Consider the following 14,118-nt stretch of genomic DNA (forward strand, 5'->3'; position numbering starts at 1 on the left):
AAGGAGTATTCATGTATAATGATGTTTCAGTGTATATATGATACAATTAATGTTATCTTCCATGAGAAAGTTAAGGAGTAGACGCTGCATATCTTTAGAAATGTAACTTGGAATGGGGGATACGTCGTAAGACTACCAAGGCCTGAGTTACTATCTAGGAAGTAACATTTGGCGATTAGGGTGACCAAGGATAAATTCCAAACACATATCTAATGGTTTTAAGTTAATTCTTAGACCAGAGCGTCTCTCACAGGTAAATTAAGAAATTACAACGGTGTAAATATGAGTAGAAATCCTAATTATAATGGGTAAAACCCACCGTTATGATTGGAGAATTCCAATCAAGAGGTGGAGGCTATGATAATAAGCTCTGTTTTTAAGCTTATGTCTTGGAAAAAAAAAAAAAAAAAAAAAGAGAAAAAGGAAAAGGACGGACTTATTCACCAAATTTACCCCAGAGAATTGGAATCTTAAGATTCTGGCACCATATTTCACTCTTGGAGTTACTTTGAGTTCTAACCTATATAACTGGTAGAAAGTTATATTCTTTTCCACTTAATTTCTTGCCACTGAACCTGGATTAACTTCTACAAGGACCAGTTGGACAACAGCAACAAGTGGTGGTAATTCTAATTGTTTTATTATTCTGAATAGAGATGAATTTTGTCTTCTTCGTATAGAATTCCCTGTTTCTGGGAAGTACTATATTACATTATTGTATATGGCGGCTTGTGAGACTGCAGCTTATAACCCGTGATAATAACAATAATGAAAAGGTATTTTTACCTGTAGATGAAGTTTGACATCATTTGTATCTATTAGAAATTTCACTAATACTCGTAGACATTATTAAATTACTTTTTAATTTGTCATATTAGTTGAACTAATATTAGAGAGATAGTGATATTTTTATTACTGCCCTGATTATTATAAATTTTTGGTTGCTGAGTGGACTGGAAATTAATTGTGTGTTAGACTCATAAAATACTAATTCATATTGATAACTATCGATAATATATTGTATTTGAATTGATTCATTTTTTACATGTTTTAAGAACTTTGTGTTTTATATTATGCACTGTGTGACCCATATATAGATTTTATAAATTGTATTTACAATAAATAAATATTTTTGATTGATTATTTTGGTGATATATATCTGATTTGAATTATAATTTTCGGTGATTTGAAAGAATTTAGGATGGGAGATAAAATATAGGGTATCTCCTTAAATTCATATTGTGGATGTGGTACTACAATATTTGATAGCGTCGTTATTTTGTGTGTGTGACGAAATATTGGTTTTGCCTATTTTGTCTCATTAATATCCCTAACATTAGCCTATTTTCCAAGAAGGCTTTCCCCACAGAAAGTAGTAGATACTAGGAGGACATTTCCAGTGAAGAACAAAGGCAAACATGGAAAAGGAATTCAAGAATTTTTGGAATGTGCATATCCTAAGGTAAAAAGTTATTTAAAAAAGGCAGCATGGATGGATAATTTTTTTTCTGGGTAAGCAGAGTTTACTCAGAAAGCACATAGTTGTCAGTGAGCTGCAGTAAAATAAGATACTTTACCTCGATGCATTATGAAGAGCATACATAGTAGATTTTAATCTCATCACAATAATTCACTTATAAATTAAATAAAACCAAATATTGAAGGACTTAAAAAAACTTACCAGTAAGAAAGCCACCAGTCTTGCAACACATATGCAACCTTGCAGGAACAAAACACACAATGTCATTACACAATATAGCAAATGTCAGAAATGACAAAATTCAACATTTTTTTTTACAAAATTATAAAATAAAAAAAAAACCAGACCAATTCCCTTTAACTCCAGAGTTAACAGAGTAATAATTAGAATTAGGCATGTAAAACAATTGTTCTTAAGGTGTAGTTTGCAGGCAAACATTCAATACATCAAACACAGACAAATATATTAACACACATGCATATGAGCCTGTTTTTGCTTTTGTTACTTAATTGGCGATTTGTAATCAAACCCTCAAAGTGTCCCACATAATGGGGGGTTCCCTAACACTTCTGCTAATGTTAATTCCCCCCAAAAATATCAAGTTACCAGGACGCACATATGATTTCAGCCCTAGTGATTTACAGTGTCTGAGGGCCTGACCATGATTCCTGGGTTTATTCACTAATCTTAGTATTTGGAGCATATTTCTTCATATTCTACTCCAATTTAATGATATTGGAGCATCCTAAGTAGTCCTTTTATCACAGATGTGATAGGTGATATCCCTGCTTGAACACAGTTGACTTCAGACCTTCATTACAACCTGATAGGCTGGGGATTTCATACAGAATGTTATTAGAGCCATTTGGTTGCCTCCATTAACAACTTCAATGGACTATTAAAGGATTAATAATGACAATGATATGGGTAAGCTCACATTGAAAGTGCCCTGCTATGTTCATAACACTTTTATAAAAGATATACACTCCCGCATTACACAAGGAAAATGAAATGGCATGATAGTAGCAAAAAGACATTTGGTAAAGATGAAGTAAGAGAAGTTGGGATGAATGGGAGTAAACAGTCAGGTTTATAAAAAGAAAGATTTAAAGACTGGGAATAATACCATATTCTAGTAGTATCACTCGGCATCATACAAAGTCTAGGGAAACGTTACATTTCACCTAAATCCATCAATACAGGAATCACTATGCCTTTGAGCCAGATTCAGTACTCTTGATTTTATCTTACATACCTGTGCCAAAATGTTAAGCAAGAAGAGAACAAAAAGGGTCAGATAACGTGATCCAGAAAGAAAGTATTTCTTGTACACCTTGAAGCCAACGGTTCCCTCAGAACGGCTCTCCTCAGGTAGTGTAGTCAGGACAGGTTCTGTCTGTTAGACGTAAGGTGCCACAATGTGAAAATACATCTGGATTACTAGGAAGCAATTCATTACAATGTATTGAGAAGAAAGAAAAGAAACCTTTGGCCTAACAGTGTATAGCAGCCCTCAATTCATAACAGTCGTATGAAGTCACATTTGGTAGAAAACAGAAAATGGATTGTAGAAGACTATTATACTAGTATTTTAAAGGGCTTCAGTATCTTTAATTTCCTTGGTGAAAGCATCTCATCAAGTCTTCTAAAGTCAAAATGAAGTAACACAGCAGACTACCTATGAAATTAGGGAAGGATATAAAAGATCTGAAGTCTCTCTTGGACTGGGAAGTTGAAAGCAGCCAAAGCAGGAGGACCATCTGGCAGGTTAAGGTACTTCACAACCTTCTCACACACATTGGTTTGATTGTATCACATTTGTTATCAAGAGCCGCTTGCAAAATATGTTGGTGTCTGACTAGCAGTTTGTGTACTCACTGGAAAGGCATCAGAAACCCCTTCTTTTTGCGACGGCGCTGAAGAGTCTTGCGACCACACAGACGACTGGGAGAAGGTACGAATTCTAGAAGACCTGATCAGCTGGCCATCTTGAGTCGGTGACTGTTCATCATCTCCACTTTTCAGGAGGGAAGCAAAGTCGACACCAGATTGCAGTAACTCTGGAAAGGTTCCCTTTCCTACCATTCGGCCCTAGGAGTAGAAAGGAAAAAAATAGAGCTAATCTAGTGGATTTAACACTCTCTCCATAATAATTACCACAAGGATCCTTATTTGATCTTTTATGTACTTGAAGAGGTTGGAACAAGTTCCATAGTGGGCGCATAAGTCCAGATATAAAACGCCCACACATGTTTGTCATATTTACAATATCACATTTAAATAAACTTTAGAAATATGCTAGTGGCAGTCAAAAAAAACAAAAAAAAACAAAACACAATGAAATTGATGTATACTACTTAGAAGGCAACACAATGTGTGTCACGAAATGTAGAAGAAACATAATTCCTAGTACCCCCGAAAGCCTGAACTCTTCTGAGAAAGAAATTTTCCTCGTTCATAAATTAAGCCAAGAACACTTAATTGTCGTGTGACGTAAAAGCAGGCACTGCTAATGCCACAGAAACGAAACAAACAAAAGTTTTGGTTGTCGTTTCTGTACGTGAACCTTCACATGAAAGGTAAAAATGACAGACCTCCAAAAAGTTTATTTTAAAATACCATTCAAAATTGAGAGTTCCAGTGTTGTGATAACGTGTTTTACGCATTGCATGTACTGATCTTCCAGTATGGAAAAGAGCTTGTATAGGGAAGAGGGATCCAGAAATGGATGCTGTGTTTTTGGAAAGTGTGCTTTAAATGCCAATGGTATAAAAGCTCAAAGGATTTACTAAACATAACATAAAATATTGCTAAACTGGTTTAGTCTGCTAAGTAGTTATTTCTCCCCTGTAACCTAGCTGATGTAAGCCTGTACCTCCTTCAGGATCAAAATTTGCTTGGCCGCGCTAAGATACTGCAGCTGATGGGTGACCAAAATGCAAAGCTTTTTTCGGAGAGCCTGGCAGACGCACCTAAAATGAAAACAAAAACACAATAATTACCAAAACCGAGTAAAGGCCGCAACAATGTTTTGTAATGTTAAACATTAAAACGAATTCTAAAGTTCCAAAACACCAAAAAATAAGCAGTCAAAAAAGGAGATAAACTACTTTTAAATAATTTCTAAAATAGAGTAGCAGCCACAGCTACTGCATGAAGCTTATTGAGCATCGAAAAAATAAAATGACTAAAATAAAAATTAGGTGGACCTAATAAGCGAGGTTGTAAATTCATAGAGAACCACCACATGGAGCTGACAAATTGGCCACCTCTTCTGCTTACAACAGATAACATCTGTTAAGAGACCTTTTAAACAGCAGTAGGTGTCCAACCTCAGTCTGTCTTTCAGCCGACACATGGGTCTTTAAAACCCCCGAGAAGGCACGGGTCAGACTTCTGGCAGAGGCAGCAGAAGTCAATGGTACTTGCGACTAGTCATGTCAGCACCACACACTCAAAGCCGTCATAAAAATGTGGTGTGTTCTAATTCTATTGCATGCACATCAATAAGAAAGGCATTATAAAATGTTTTTGAAAAATTTAAGGCAAAGTACAAAACAGGAATTGTTCCATTTCAAATCCTTGACGGATTCTAGCCAGCGAACATTTTTTCAGTCTTCTACTGCCTCACATTCTCACTTTTATATAAAACAAATCCCTGGATGACAAGGCTGGCATGCCTTAATTTAAAGGCTTTGTCTGACACATTTCATGTGCAAATTCCTACAGTATTGCTTAACCAATAAATGTTTCATGTCCTTGGGCTTCAATGGGTGACAAATGTGTTCTGTTTAGTGAATATGTTTCATGGCATAATCACAGTATTGAGCATCAGTTCTGTTTGTGGGAGCACGAAAGGGTAACTAATCATCAAAGTAACTTTCTGAGTATTGTCATACAGATTCAGAATTATCTATCTGTTTCAACAACACAAATGTCTGAATTTATTTAGATAACAGAGCTGTTTAGAGTACAAAACAAAACATCAAAGATCGCAACAGAAATTGTAACCGGAGGCGAAGGCAAAACTTTAGGAAATAAACCAAAGAAACTGAGTTGTTCAAAAACACTACAGCAAATCAACTTTATATACACAAATCTGTATGGCAGCACCATGAAGACATTGTGGCATCCTAGTGTACACTAGTGTACTTATATGACATACTAGTCCGTAGTTAATGAGCCGTGCTAAAGGAGTATAGGAAATAGCCAATGATGAAGTACAAATCACCATACCATTTAGATTAGATATGTACAAATGGGCCAAATACGATCCAGACACATTTTTGGTTTCGTTTTTCGCCCATTTGTTTTCGGGCAACGAAAAACATTCCCTGCCCGTTTGGTTCAGACAAAAATCAGGGGGGAATTTTACCCACATTAACACTCTCTCTCATGCTCTCTAACAGACTTCCCCTACCTTCTCTGCCGGCCACTTCATCTTCTCTCTTCTACCTTCCGTCTTTCATCTTCTCTATTTAATCTTCTCTTCTATCTTCATCCGCATTTCCACAGACACAACCAGGAGCAAACTCCTACCGAAACGCCGGCGCTTCCATTGACATCCTCTACCCAGATTGGTGGCTTGTAGGACAGGACGTCGCCGGAAGCGCCGCAATTTTGGAGGAAGCTCGTCATAGGTTACTTCCGCAGAGATGCAGATGAAGGTATGAGAGAGAAGATGCGGAAGTGAGTGGAAGAAGCGAAAGTGGTGACCAGAGAAGGTAGGGAAACATTTAGTGAGTGTGACAGAGTGAACGAGAATGAGAGTGTGTGAATGAAAGGGCCAGTGAATTTCAGACCAAAAATCTGAGCTACTTGCTTTATTTAATCTGGCTTGTTTTCATGGCTTTGTACAAATCACCGAATTTGCCAAATTCTTTAAAATTTGTAATTCGTACCAATCCAAATGCACAAGTCTATTTGAGATTACCCAGTGTTAAGAAAATCCTGAAGCCTTTCCCAACACAAGAGAGAGATGTCAAATATAACATGTTTTTGTCCTGTACTCCAAACCAAAGGTTATTACTATACAAGGACAAACGCTGTCTGAACAAGTCTTTAAGGCCACAGTGGTGAAGGGGCCTTGGCCTATGTGATAGGAGTAGGCCGTTCAGGTCAGGACTAATCTAAAGCCAATATTGAGTCATAGCAACAACTTTAATAGATACCAATGTTAAAACGAAAGACCTACAGGAGGTAAATAGTATAACCACATGTTCATGAACATAATTGTGTTGGATGTGTTAATAATTATGTGACGAGCAAAGTTACATTGAACCATATAGATGTAAACAATGAAAAAACGACGAAGGAACATACTTTTCAAACAGATGTCTCCCAACTTCAGCATCCACAGCACTTAGAGGATCATCCAAAAGATAAATGTCTGCATCCTGGTAAACTGCCCTGTGGAAGCCAAGCGCAACAAATCACTTTAAATAGCGTGTAATTGTTTGTTTTTTTCTAAGCAGTTATGGGTGTGTTTCTGTATCAATGAGAAAAGAGGGACTGTGTATTAATCTGTAGTCTGGCAACCACCATACACAATAATAAAACACTGGCTTCACTACTGCAAAGCAGTCTAAGAGCAATATAACTGCAAAAAAATAAATTGAGCAATAAAAAGTTTTAAGACAAAACCCTTTAAGAATTTCTTTGGTAAACTGGTAAGGACAGTAAAAGGGATTTTGGTGAAGCGTGGTTTTAGAACCATAGTGAACAACGCAATGGTCAAATCAGTAGGAAACTTGTCATATGTCACTATTGGCATAAGACCACATTGAAAATCCCACGATATTACATGATGCGCACACCAGTATTCCAGTAGGTGCCTTGGTTGCGATGAGCTATAAAATAATTTTAGTCTGTGTGGACGTATCTACTTCATGTAAGAAGTTTATTCCACCCATGCCAGTTCTCGGTTTAACCCTTAAATTTACAAATTGATGTATTGTATGTGAAGATAAATATCCTCTAATCTGTCCTTTTTACCTGCTACAAAGACACATACCTTAATCAGTCTTAGATTCAGGATATCTTTATGCCTATCCTGTGCATGTTTAGACTCTCTCGCAGTACTGACCTCTACCACCTCTGTTCAGAGGTTGAACGCAAGTATTTTGTCTATACCTCATTGTGGAAACTTTAAACCTGGGCATAACCAAGACGAACCTTGCCAAATTCACACGGGCTTTCTGTCCACCACTCAGCGTAACACCGCGGTCTCCAATTACAGTCAGGTCTCCGTCATCTAATTGCAGCATATCCTGTAGAGAGAAGGTTACAAATGCGATCATTATGCCAATGTACATAAATTAATGATTAATATTTAAATGTAATTTTGCATTCTAATTGCAAGGAAAATACATACCGTATATTCCGGCGTATAAGACGACTGGGTGTATAAGACGACCCCCAACTTTGCCAGTTCAAATATAGAGTTTGGGCTATACTCGCCGTATAAGACTACCCCCCTCTACCCAGCATACAACAACCAGCCAATCACGGCAAGCGATGTACCTTACCGGTGATTGGCTGGTTGTTATACAGACATATACATACATACACTGCCTTTACACACACACATATATATATCTACACATACGCCTGTCCATACATACACATTTATACACTGCCGTCGCCACACACCCCTGCCTTTACACACACACATATATATATATACACAGGGCCGGCCCGACGATGGAGCCGAGTGGGGCAACCGCTCCAGGCGGCACTTTTGAAGGCGTGTCTCTCTCTCTCTCTCTCACACCCCTTTCTCGTTGTCTATCTTCCATCCAGTTGTGGGAGCGTGAGGTCTGTCATTTCAGACCTCTGCTTTACTGCTCCCTCATCACTACGCGCCGGCAATTGCCGAGCGCCGGGACATGACGTCATCCCCGCGCTCGGCATCAATAGCCAGTGCGTAGTGATTAGGGAGCTCCTTAATGTTGGGCTAGTTAGAGGGAGGTCGTGATCTCCCCAACCAGCCCTGCTCATCAGGCGCCCGCTGATCAGGGCTAGTTGGGGAGATCACGATCTTGCACCTACCTCAGCCTGAAGACCGGCTCAGGGGAGGCGGCTTCTCTGCTCGCCCCTCCCCTAGAGATTCGTGGCTTTGTGGGAATCTCCGGCTGGGTAAGTACCCGGTACTCGGTTAGTACCCGTCGTATAAGACGACCCCCGACTTCTGAGAAGATTTTCTGGGGTTAAAAAGTCGTCTTATACGCCGGAATATACGGTAGTTTAGTGTAACAAAACAGTCACTACCAGGTTATAGCATTAAAGGGATGCTCCAGCCATCTTATGCACTCTAATGCCGTGAGGTCACTTCAAATTTTCGTGGTGTGCTTCTTGCAAATGCATGGGGTAAAACTGCACAATTTCCCCATATGCATTTGCGTCTTTTCCCACCCATTTTCCGAGCAGGAGATGTGTTCAACCACAGCTGCCGGTCAGCACCAGCGCCACTACCTAAACTTTTGTGCTAGCGTACACGTATCTCTATGGAGGCATTACATGTAGGTGCGCCCAACCTACAGAAAAGAAAAAAAAAGTACTGCAAGAAACAAACAAACCTGCAAAATGAGCAGCTAGTTTGATCACAAACCCTTTTATAATAAAAAAAATAAAAAAAAAGATAGATTGGTCCTTAAGGGGTTAATAAATACATTAAAATGTTTGTTTTGTGAGATCACAATATTCCATGGATGCATTTTGTTCAGAATCAATTTAGAATATGGTACTGAACCAAACAATGCTGACTCCCCATCACCCAATCATCATTTTCTGTCTCAGATACTACAAAAGCAGTTACCTTTTTGAGGGCGCATGCTCTGAGGACTCTCTCGTATTTTTCTTGAACATATTCTTTCCCAAATAATATATTACTTCTGACCGTTCCTGAAAATACCCATGGCTGCTGGGAGACATATGCAATTTTTCCTCTGACATCCACAAAGCCTTTATCTTTTGGAAGCTCCCCGAGCACCGCACTTAAAAGCGATGACTAGGAAAGAAAAAAAAATAAAAACAATTTAAAAAAAAAAAAAGTTTGAAACTTTTACATTAACTTAATAAAACAATAAAAATATGAATTAAGGTAAGTAAATCATTAGTAAAATGCGTTTTAAACCATTACATGAGAAAATTCACCACCACGTACACAAAAATTGGTGGGCATGCCTGACACCACTATCTATTGTTAAAATAATGTAAGCGAACACTTGAAAACTATAGTGTCTTGAAAATTGCTTGACGTGTTATTTGTCCCCAACATTGCATCACCCATTTGGAACGCATTTAACAATCAATGTGAACGCACACACATGCACACATATTCTCTTTCACTACATGCTCAATAACTACCACTGAATGTGGCTTACAGAGAGTATCAGCATTTTCATTATCTTGTAAAGTCAGTTTCCCAACCCGGGGGGGGGGGGGAAATGTACTCACTTTCCCAGCTCCAACAGGTCCGATAACAGCCAGTAATTCCCCAGGTCGAACGGTAAAGGATATATTTTGAAGAGTTGGCATTTCCAAACTCTGTAAAGAAATATAGTTTAGAATGTATTATATTAAGAGAACAATTTGATAAATCGTATTTTAATTTAAAAAGTTTTTAAAGCAGGATACTTATACACACACATACACACTTATTCCAGGAGAACCTACAGTCATGGAAGGCATGTTTAGATAACCTTTCTATTTTAATGCATGTGCTGAAAATGCCCCAGGCGGCACTTTTGAAGAGGCGCCACTTTGCAGCCCCAAGTGCCTTTTTTTTGTGGTTTTCGCTTACCAAGTTGTCAGTACCCGCTCGTAGCCCCTCTCCTCTGCGAGCCCTCTAGCTCGGTCTCGGTGCCTGCTTGTAATGCTGAGCGCCGGAAATTGACGTCATTTCTGGTGCTCAGCAGTAAAGCAGCGCACAACATGGCAGAGCAGGGAGACTCGCCGCAGGACTGCTGGAAAGGTAACTGCAAAGGGGGGGGATAGGGTAAATAATAGGAGAGGGAGGGAGGGAGGGAAGGAGAGGAAAGATAGATAATAGGGAGGGAGGGAGAGGAAGGGTAGATAATGACCCTTGGCGTCGGCGGGGGGGGGGAGCATTTTAAACTTCGCCCCAGGCGGCATTATGTCTTTGGCCGGCCCTGGCTCAGTTTCACAACTAACTTATTTACACAGCACACTGAATGATATGGTACCAAAAAACATTGAACCACTCTCATCCCGGGAGGAAGATAACAGGGTTAACGTTTTACGTATACCTCTTTTGCTATTTTCCCCCCTTGTTTCCCACTAAATCAATAACCAAGCCCACCCCACATCACAATCATCCATGGCCCTGCTTGCATCATTCATCTTTTTTTCTCTTTCACGTTGATAAATCACACAATTATAAAGTCGAACCTTAAAGATGCTACAAAAACCCATCATAACAGGAGATTTTGCAGAAGAGGTGTGCTCTACCCCAAACTCTCCCTTAAGTGAATAGACCCCATAGTAGTCAGGATCTGTTCATTCACACGAATGCTGAATGCTGTAAAAACCCAAAAAACAAGGCTCAATCCGTACAAGTTTCCTTGTATGCCTATAATTTAACTAGACTGGCACAAAGGAGGTCCAGTGCATATGAATAAAAAATAGTTATTGATAGGATTGGAGTTCGCTAAAAGACCTTGATGACATATACAATATTTCTGTACATTCTATTGTTTGCAGTGGTCTGATTTATGTTCACAAATGCTCTGAAAAATACCCCTCGTTTTATAATCGGGGTCGTCTTATAATCAGACCTCAAAGTCTGACTATGAGACGACTAAGATCCAGATCCCCCGCAGCTGCAGGGGATCTGGATCCTCCTGTCTCACAAACCCCCCGGCCCCACTTACCGGTACTTCAGAGTCCCCGGTGTGCAGCTGTCATGTAGCTGGGGCAGCGTGTAGACTCACGCTGCAGCCGGAAGGAGGCGTGGCTAGCAGCGGGGGTTGTCTGCTTGCATCGCACAGACATTCCCCGGCTGTCAAAGATCAGAGTTCCGACACCGGCGCGGGGAACTCTGATCTCTGACAGCCGGGGAATGTCTGCGCGATGCACGCAGACAACCCCCGCTGCTAGCCACGCCTCCTTCCTGCTGCAGCGTGAGTCTACACGCTGCCCCAGCTACATGACAGGAGACTCAGAAGTACCGGTAAGTGGGGCGGGGGAGGAAAGTGTTAAATGGGGGGCATAAGGCATTTCTGGAGGCAGGGTGCTCTGTGAAATGCCTTTTAACCCCCTTAATGCCACTCTGCCTCCAGAAATGCCTTTTTAAACCTCTATACGCCACTCTGCCTCCAGAAATGCCTTTTTAAACCTCCCTATATGCCACTCTGCCCCATAATATGCCTTTTAAACCTCTAAGTGCCAGAGTGGCATATAGGGTTAAAAGGCATATCATGGGGCACAGTGGCATTTAGAGGGTTAAAATGCATATCATGGGGCACAGTGGCATATAGGGGGTATAAGGCATTTCTGGGGCAGATGTGCATAACTGGGGGGCAGGTTGGAAAATAGAAGGAAATAAAACCAAAATATTTTTTCTCAATCATAGCTTTTATTAAAAAAATTGTTTAAATGAATTAACACACACACATTATATATATATATATATATATATATATATATATATATATATATATATATATATATATATATATATATATATATATATATATATATATATATATATATATATGTAAAAGGGTGAAGCCGTATTAGTCCAGCAGACACGATGTCAAAAAATAGAGTATTGCAGAGTATGCGGTGATACCTTTTTTATTGGACTAACATAATATTAAAAAGACAAGCTTTCGAGAGTTATCCTCCCTTCATCAGGTCTGAAGCAATACTAATCAACATGATAGAGGTTACAACTTAAAACAAGTGATGGTATAAGGTGGGGGGGGTTGAGTGGGGTGTCGTAAATAATAGGTCTGGAGGTGAGAAATGCAGAGAGGTGGAGAGATAACCCAGGGACAGAACAAACCCCCCCCCCCCACCTTATACCATCACTTGTTTTAAGTTGTAACCTCTATCATGTTGATTAGTATTGCTTCAGACCTGATGAAGGGAGGATAACTCTCGAAAGCTTGTCTTTTTAATATTATGTTAGTCCAATAAAAAAGGTATCACCGCATACTCTGCAATACTCTATTTTTTGACATTTTATATATATATATATATATATATATATATATATATATATATATATATATATATATATATATATATATATATACACACACATACATACATACATACATACATACACACACAGTGACACTTCTCAAATTATTTGATGTTGCTCTACCTATAAAACAAGTAAAAGGATACAAAGAGCAATCAGCTGGGAAGGGGCAGCCTAGTGGTTTATTATATTTTTCTGTATTTAATGTTATTCCCCCTATTCCTTACCATGATGCTTCCAGGTAACCTTAAAAATATACAGAAAAAAACCACCCTGAACACTTTGACCCACATTTAAACTGTGCCAGCCAAAGTTTTGTTTGTAAACCCGTCAGTGCTCGGATAAGTGTTATGAAAGCATAATTTAGGCATCTTGTAAAATGAAATGAGCAGCATGTACCAAAACATTGCATTCTGAAGACAACTCAAGGGCAGGAAATTAAACACTAGGCAAAGTCAACGCCATCTCACTTTCTTACCGTGTCCCAGTAACCTGTGAGGTCTTGGATTTGCACCAGCAGATTTTCTTCCGGTTCATCCGTCTCTTCAAGAGCTGGTCTGGTAATCTCATCAAGCAATAAAAAATTCTGAAACATAGGTTTAGAGATTTTTAGTATCTGAATACCAGCTAATGCATTTAGAAATAGAATCTGAAACATAATAAAACACTAAATACAGTTGCCTTGAAAAGTTAAGCTTCCAAGCAGCACATTATAGCAGTCTGGCTTGAATTGAAATTTATCCTAAATAAAAACTCCAAATGTATCACTGCCACAGAGCACGGATATTGTTAGTTTTAATGTTCTATTAAATAGGACTTGCCGGAATTGGGGTACTTTAATGTTGTGGCATCAACCAGTGTGATGGAATCCCCAATATTTTTGCGTTAGACAGGCATTTCTAAATGGTATCGGCTGAGTATACCCTTTTTTGTGCTCTGTATTAAATAACAGATGTGGTCAGTGACCATACGGAAGCCTACTTGGCCTCAAACACCAGGAAGACAATCAAAATGTAACTTTGGTTTCTTCATCCAAAGAAAGCCATGACCACTCAAAAGTATGACTTTTAGAAACATGGTGCAATCGTAACTACCCTGAAAGTCAATGATTGCCCTTCTCAACTACAAAAGGGCGAGGGAAAATATTGTTGATGATTTAAGCAAATCTAGCATCTTGTTTGCCCTGAAACATAGCGTAGATTAAAAAAAAAATTCTAAAAAATACAGTATTAAAGGATTTTACTTCCGAGGCCTCCTGCCTTTTTTGGCAGCGTGGAAACGTATTAAGTCACTGTTTAAACCAAAGGTTAATCACTTGAAGGAAAGTGCAAAAATGCAAGAACAAGGAGGTATTTACATTGTAGGACAACATGTTGAACATAATTATTTAAAAAAAAATAAAAAAATT

General features: G+C 38.9%; 1 protein-coding gene across 1 annotated transcript in view; it reads right to left on the bottom strand.

Annotated features, from left to right (window-relative positions):
• Positions 1 to 14,118, bottom strand: part of LOC149299898 (ATP-binding cassette sub-family C member 4-like) — a 99,447-nt gene that overhangs the window by 61,571 nt on the left and 23,758 nt on the right. The window contains exons 9-17 of the mRNA XM_089485851.1: positions 13,189 to 13,296; positions 9,938 to 10,027; positions 9,297 to 9,488; positions 7,655 to 7,749; positions 6,803 to 6,889; positions 4,356 to 4,452; positions 3,359 to 3,571; positions 2,736 to 2,876; positions 1,682 to 1,719 (exon numbers count right to left, since the gene is read on the bottom strand). Coding sequence (XP_089341977.1) covers positions 1,682 to 1,719; positions 2,736 to 2,876; positions 3,359 to 3,571; positions 4,356 to 4,452; positions 6,803 to 6,889; positions 7,655 to 7,749; positions 9,297 to 9,488; positions 9,938 to 10,027; positions 13,189 to 13,296 — 1,061 coding nt within the window. The remainder of the gene's footprint in view (positions 1 to 1,681; positions 1,720 to 2,735; positions 2,877 to 3,358; positions 3,572 to 4,355; positions 4,453 to 6,802; positions 6,890 to 7,654; positions 7,750 to 9,296; positions 9,489 to 9,937; positions 10,028 to 13,188; positions 13,297 to 14,118) is intronic.

The sequence above is a fragment of the Sceloporus occidentalis genome, unplaced genomic scaffold (genome assembly GCF_023333645.1).
Source record: "Sceloporus occidentalis isolate IW3139 unplaced genomic scaffold, rSceOcc1.0.p SCAF_27, whole genome shotgun sequence".
In the NCBI taxonomy this organism is placed as follows: Eukaryota; Metazoa; Chordata; class Lepidosauria; order Squamata; family Phrynosomatidae; genus Sceloporus; species Sceloporus occidentalis.